At 53.3% G+C, this 6,612-nt stretch overlaps 3 protein-coding genes across 3 annotated transcripts; all 3 read right to left on the reverse strand.

Annotated features, from left to right (window-relative positions):
• Positions 1-336: 336 nt before the first annotated feature.
• On the reverse strand, positions 337-1,101 carry IUM83_14781 (uncharacterized protein; the record flags this gene model as incomplete). The annotated part of the gene is made up of 1 exon (XM_067939553.1): positions 337-1,101. The coding sequence occupies one exon, from the start codon at positions 1,099-1,101 to the stop codon at positions 337-339; it is 765 nt and encodes a 254-aa protein (XP_067787921.1).
• Positions 1,102-5,153: 4,052 nt separating this feature from the next.
• Positions 5,154-5,574, reverse strand: IUM83_14782 (P-type ATPase (P-ATPase) Superfamily; the record flags this gene model as incomplete). The annotated part of the gene is made up of 2 exons (XM_067939554.1): positions 5,154-5,357; positions 5,431-5,574. 2 exons carry the CDS (start codon positions 5,572-5,574, stop codon positions 5,154-5,156), a joined length of 348 nt encoding a protein of 115 aa, XP_067787894.1.
• A 37-nt stretch (positions 5,575-5,611) lies between these two features.
• Positions 5,612-5,929, reverse strand: IUM83_14783 (P-type ATPase (P-ATPase) Superfamily; the record flags this gene model as incomplete). The annotated part of the gene is made up of 1 exon (XM_067939555.1): positions 5,612-5,929. One exon carries the CDS (start codon positions 5,927-5,929, stop codon positions 5,612-5,614), a length of 318 nt encoding a protein of 105 aa, XP_067787895.1.
• Positions 5,930-6,612: the final 683 nt, after the last annotated feature.

Consider the following 6,612-nt stretch of genomic DNA (forward strand, 5'->3'; position numbering starts at 1 on the left):
AGACTGAAGCACCGGAGACACCGTGTCCTGAAACACCGATGCCGGAAACCCCTTGCCCGACAACACCGACTCCATACACTCCGTGCCCGGAGACGGAAGCACCGGAAACACCATGCCCCGAAACACCGTCACCCGAGACACCGTGCCCCGAGACGCCTGCGCCAACTACACCTTGCCCGGAGACGCCTCCACCGACGACACCATGTCCTGAGACTGAAGCACCGGAGACGCCCTGCCCGACGACGCCTGCACCGATGACCCCATGCCCAGAGACACCTACTCCGGAAACACCTTGCCCGGAGACGCCTACCCCCGAGACGCCGTGCCCCACGACGCCTACGCCGGAGACGCCTTGCCCCGAAACTTCGACCCCAGAAACTCCATGCCCTGAGACCCCTCCACCAACGACGCCGTGTCCTGAGACTGAAGCGCCGGAAACACCTTGCCCGGAGACGCCTGCGCCAGAGACTCCTTGCCCAACGACTCCGACTCCAGAAACCCCGTGCCCCGAGACATACGCTCCAAACACGCCGTGTCCTGAGACGGAAGCACCGGAGACACCGTGTCCTGAAACACCGATGCCGGAAACTCCTTGCCCAACAACACCGACGCCCGAGACACCGTGCCCCGAGACGGAAGCACCGGAAACACCATGCCCTGAAACACCGTCGCCCGAGACACCTTGCCCCGAGACGCCTCCGCCAACAACACCTTGCCCGGAGACGCCTCCACCGACGACACCATGCCCAGAGACTGAAGCACCGGAAACGCCGTGTCCGGAAACCACAGCGCCAAGCACTCCGCCGCCGGAGACTCCATGCCCAGAGACAACTGCACCCCCGACCACTCCGGCTCCGGAAACTCCTTGCCCGGAGACTTCGGCACCAAGCACTCCCCCGCCAGAGACGCCTTGCCCTGAGACGTCAGCTCCGAGCACTCCGGCTCCGGAGACGCCTTGCCCGGAGACATCAGCTCCGACTCCGGCTCCGGAAACTCCTTGCCCGGAGACGTCAGCTCCGAGCACTCCCCCGCCAGAGACGCCTTGCCCTGAGACGTCAGCTCCCAGCACTCCGGCTCTGGAGACGCCTTGCCCGGAGACATCAGCTCCGACTCCGGCTCCGGAAACTCCTTGCCCGGAGACGTCAGCTCCGAGCACTCCGTACCCGTACGATGGCCAGCAGAACCAAGACCAAGGCCAACAAAACCAAGACCAGTACGGCCACCGCGAGTAGGCGGCCTCTCTTTCCGCCGCGCGGACTCACCTGCGTTTATTTTTCTTTGCGTAGCACTGGGCAGTCATATGTAGACCAGCAGGAATGCAAGACAGCGCGCATCGAGCCGGGAGCGTGCGAGCCTTGCACTATCCGTACAGTAGCAAGGTCTTTGACCAGCCCCAAAATCCAAAATCACTGAATGAAAAATACCTACGGATACCGAAGAAAAACACATGGCTAACACTGCGTTCAACACTCTCTGTCGCGATATCCGTGCGGGAAATCAATTATCGCGTTCTAGAATCCAGTAAAACTGCTAATGTCTCCGAATACTAGACGCTCTGAATCCATCCTTCCAATCCACTCAACATGATGCTGAACGTGGCAGTGAAGGCGCCGCCCTCTCCGGGTCCCTGGACGCCGTCGCGCTGGTGCTGCTGCACCACGATGACCACTTCCGTCGATTTTCAGTGTCTGGAGCGTTATCCCAGACCGTGTCGGAAAATAAAATAAAAATGTATTGCACTCGAAAATCACCCGTAATAATAATTGCAATACTCATTGTTCAAGATTACATAATTATATTGAAAATAGCAATAATACAAATATTAGTGGAATTTTAGTATGTGTTTTTGTATTCACCTCCAACAGGTATGATATTGAGGCCAGGAATGTTGCAATAATAGTGATTTAAATATCTTGCAGGCCATTAAGTTATAATTATGTGGAGAAATATCACAGTTACTGTATTTATACTATTTTTACGATCCCTGCCTCTCCGTTTTTATCGCGCTATTGAAGCGCATTGCGACGTCAAACCGAGCTTTTATTCGCCTGAACAGTAAGCAGATCGGCTTGGAATTGGTCTGGAGTAGGGATGGTTTTGAATCAGGCACGTAAAGAACTTCTAAATGTCCTAAAACGTTTTGCACAATTTAAAAATATCCAAAATATCCAGAACAATCCAAAAGTCCGTATCATTGACAAGGATCCTGAAGGGTTGCAGCTACTGATCGACGAAGACCATGCCACGACTTCCGTCTGACGGCCATGTGCCGCCCGCGATTCATCAAGGTCCACCACAACCACCAGCGACTACACCTCGAGCTCCTCGAAGAGGCACAACTACCCTTCCAGCGCCTCCAGACTCGGCGTTACGACGAACGCCTCGAACAGGGACAAACTCTGCTCCAACACCACCAGGCTCGGCGATGCGACGAACGCTTCGTTTCAGCCCTTATCACAGAGTTGCTAGAAGATCAAGCACAGGTGGTCAGTCGTCACAAGTGAGTCCGGGAGAGCAGTCAGTCCAAACTCCGGCATCAACTCCTGCGCAATCCCCTGGTCGACCCCGTAGGTCACCAGGCTCAGCCCGACAACTGCTACCGTCACCAACGAAGATTGGGCGCCCATCTGACCCTATTTGGCAGTACTATTTCGTTGAGAGAGAGAACGGGAAGAGGCACGGACGATGCATATACTGTGGTGCTCTCAAAAAGAACGGCAAGCCAAGCGGAAACTTGTTGAAACACTTCACAGGTCCCAAACCGTGCCCTAGAGTACCAAGAGACGTGCAACTTTCATTGCAGCCATCATCTACTGCTCATGAACCAGCTACAACACCTACAAGTGCTTCATATCCTACTGCTTCATTGCCGATCGAGTTGGATCAGGATGCCTTTGAAATGGCGCTAGCGCGAGTATTTTTTGTTTGTGCCCTACCATTTATGCTAGCAGATGCTCCTGTCTTCAAAGAATTTCTTGCTTTGGTAGCGCCTACATTCAAGACGCCATCGCGACACAAGCTGAGTGGTGAGCTTTTGATGCGAGTGCAAGTCGAGATGAGGTTGGAGGTTATCGAGTTGGTTGATCAACAAGTGTATGTTTCTCTTGTGACGGATGTCTGGACTGATACCAACGGCTCCAGCATTATTAACTTCTTGGTAGTTGCACCAGGGATGCCCTCGGTATTTTGGTCCTCGTGGTCAACGCGGTCCAAACAGCATACTGCAGACTACCTTGCAGGTGAAATTGAGAAAGTAATCGCAGATATCGAACTATCAACATCAGCACAGGTTGTATCCGTCATTACGGACAATGCCAAGAATATGAGAAGCGCTACAGGGCGTGTTCATGCTCGCAGACCAAATATTGTCAATGGTGGTTGCTCCGCACACATCTTAAATCTACTGATGCAGGATGTGTGTAAATTTCCTGCTATCCGCGAAATCCGTTTGAGAGCTGTAGCTGTGGCACGATTCGTGAAAGATCAACTTGCACTACTTGACGAGTTCAAGGGCTCGCAGCAGGGCATGCGAAATCTTGGCTCGAAAGCAAGAAATCTCGTGTTGCCAACGCCAACGCGTTGGTATTCAGTGTTTTCTTGTCTGAGGACTGTATTGAACAGCCAGGAGGTACTTGAAAAACTATTTTTGAGTCCGGACTACGAGGAATTCAGAGCTCGCTATCGCGGTACTGCAGCACGGAGGAGAAAACTTGCCTTCGTAACGGCATTGGTTGGTGACAATGGATTTTGGAATAACTTGAGAACGATTGTACGTCTATTTGATCCAATTATTGCTGTACTACGAGTTTTAGAAGCGGACAATGTATTCGTGTCGGCGGTGTACAAGTGGTTTAGATGGCTACGATACCATGCTGCTTATGGTATCACATCCCCTGAGCAAGAGCGTCAAGTTGAACCGGCGACATCCGAGCAAGCAGATGCAACTGGTGCGGAACATGACGCTGAACAATCCGATACCGAGGAATCCGACGCTGAAGAAGAAGATCCGCCTAATGGTAGTACAGCAAGCCAAGAAATTAATGGCGACGGTACCACCGAAACTCTTTCTATAAACGGGGTATATGCGAATGTTTCGGATCTCCCGCTTGGCGACGTCCAAACTTTGTTTCGCGAAAAAATACTGAAGCGATGGAAGTATGCTCATACAAATGCTATGGGTATTGCTTTCTTGCTGGATCCTACCACTAATCTTGACGACTTTGTGGGCTCGGACGATGATACGGTGGAAGATCAGATTTGCAAAATGGCGAAGGGCTGCGGCGTGATCACGTCAAGCAATGGTACTCCCAAGCTAACAGCGGAGATCCTCGCGTTCAAAAGCAGTAAAAGACTTGGCGGCGAAAGACTTCGAGAGAAATACTCCGAATCAAGTCCTCGGGATTACTGGAACTCCATGAACAACAAAAAGTATCCGTTGCTTAAGAAAATTGCACAAATAGTCTTCGCGATCCCGACGTCGTCAGCAGCCAGCTAAAGAGCTTGGAGCATCTTCGATCACATCCACACCAAACGACGAAACAGGCTTTCGGTTGAGAAGGTCGAAATGCTCGCGTACATTTACATCAACTATGGAACCATTAGGCGCAATGCAGTCGATCTGGCTCGACATCAGTCTTGTCCAGACAGCGTAGATTAATTGTGCTAGATGAGCTTTGTTATCGATGATTTGTTACCTCTTCATATTGCTTAATCCACGTCAATCCTGGAATCTCATGGACAGGCAACAACGAAGCCCTCCCGGTCACTCGAAGCTGAACGTTTACGCCGCTAGAAGATGCTGGAGAAGAAGAGCACGATCCCCATGTGGTTGTCCGACAGGAGCCACCACATGGTCACGTCCACATCGTCCGGCGAGAACGGGAAGTATCAGACCTCGCTGGTCAGCGTGTGCACTCTGCACCACAGATAATGACGTTGATGGCCTTCTGTCCGAAAAATGACAACGGCGTGGAAGAGCCGATCCGACTAGACATTGGACACGTGTCCTGCAGCTTCTTCAACGGCTTCGACAGCATGATGACGCACGATCAGCGGACCAGCGTGGAGCCGTCGGCTAGGACCCAGCACCACTGGGACATAATGACGGCGTGGTAGTACTGGAACAAGCGCAGCACCGGCTGGACCGACGTGAGCTACGTAGCCACACTGCAGCGGCCTTCACGGCACAGGTCCACGACCGACAAGATCAAATTGGTCTTGCTCGTGAACAGCGACACCTCCGCATCACTTAGAGCCACGCCGGCGTGGGCGAAGCGAAAATCTCCGCAGTCGTTGCCGCCGTCGCCGCACATTCCCGTGACGGCTCCCGTCTCCATGTGCAGCTTGACGCACTCCACCTTGCAGTCGGGCGTCATGCGGCTGTAGATGTTGATGTGCAGCAGCAGCGTCTTGATCCTCGCCCATGGCCACCAGGTAGTCGAAGGCCACGCCCGTGACCGCCAGCTCCACGTCCTTGCCGTCCTCGACCATGCGCTTGTCCTGCGGCAGCTCGTACTCCTCCTTCGAGTCCACGTCGCGCCTCACCGGCTTCTTGTCCTCCATCATCGAGACCATCTCGCCCAGGATCACCCGAGAGCTGCCGGCGATCATGCTACTCGTGCGCGCGATGTAGCAGCGCACATATGGCGTTGTCGCCCGTGATCATCACCGTGCGGATGTCGCCGGCCTTGAGCTTCTCGATGGCGTCGGCCGTGTCGTCCTTCAGCTCGTTGCGGAACAGGATGAGCCCCAGCAGCGACAGACTCTCGCCGACAGCCTCGCGCTTGGCATCGAACGTCTCCACCTGCTCGTGGGTCCAGTCTGCAGGCAGTTCGCGGTACGACATGCTCAGCACGTAGCAGCCGTCCTTGGCGAGTCGGTCGGCCAACCCAGTTTTCGTTGACACAGCGCACCGCGCTCTTGCTTGCATCGTAGCACCTGACGGTGGCCTCGTCCTCTGGCAGCTCGTACTTCATCTGCGTGCCAAACGCGGGCCTCCGACTTTCAGACATCCAAAAGTCCTTTGAGCACACACACGGTGTGCTGCACACCAACTACCCAAAACGTTTCAGACACTTTTGCATTTTGAACGGTATTTTAGGCGTTTTGCCTATTAGTTCCGAACAGTTCAGAAGTCGTCCAAAACCATCCCTAGTCTGGAGGATTACCTGCGTGAATTAGCGGCTAAATCTCAGCTTATCAAGCCGCGCATATCAAGGTGCTGGAGCTGCAGAGCCGCACGCTGCAAACGCACAAGAAGATGCTGGTGCAAGATGTGAAGCGATTACAGCCGTACTCGCAGGCAAATCTGGCGGCGCACGTGCAGGAAGCACATGATGCACTTACGAGTACGGCTGCAATCGCTTCAGTGGTGCAGTACGCGTTGAAGTAGACTCCACAGACACACTTGCGAACTTTATTTAGTATACACTAACTAGCTGGAAGTGCTGTTAGTTCAGGTGGGTATCTGTTTGAACCCTGTCATAGCTTCCACGAGTTCGTTGCTCGAGGCAGTTAATACTGAAATCCGTTCTTATAGAGGATGCTGCAGGCAGTCATCAAGCGCGCAAAATTGATAAACATGGCTTCGTATATCACCCAACTAGTTCTCGG

Source organism: Phytophthora cinnamomi, assembly GCF_018691715.1.
Source record: "Phytophthora cinnamomi strain GKB4 chromosome Unknown Contig56, whole genome shotgun sequence".
Taxonomy (NCBI): domain Eukaryota; phylum Oomycota; class Peronosporomycetes; order Peronosporales; family Peronosporaceae; genus Phytophthora; species Phytophthora cinnamomi.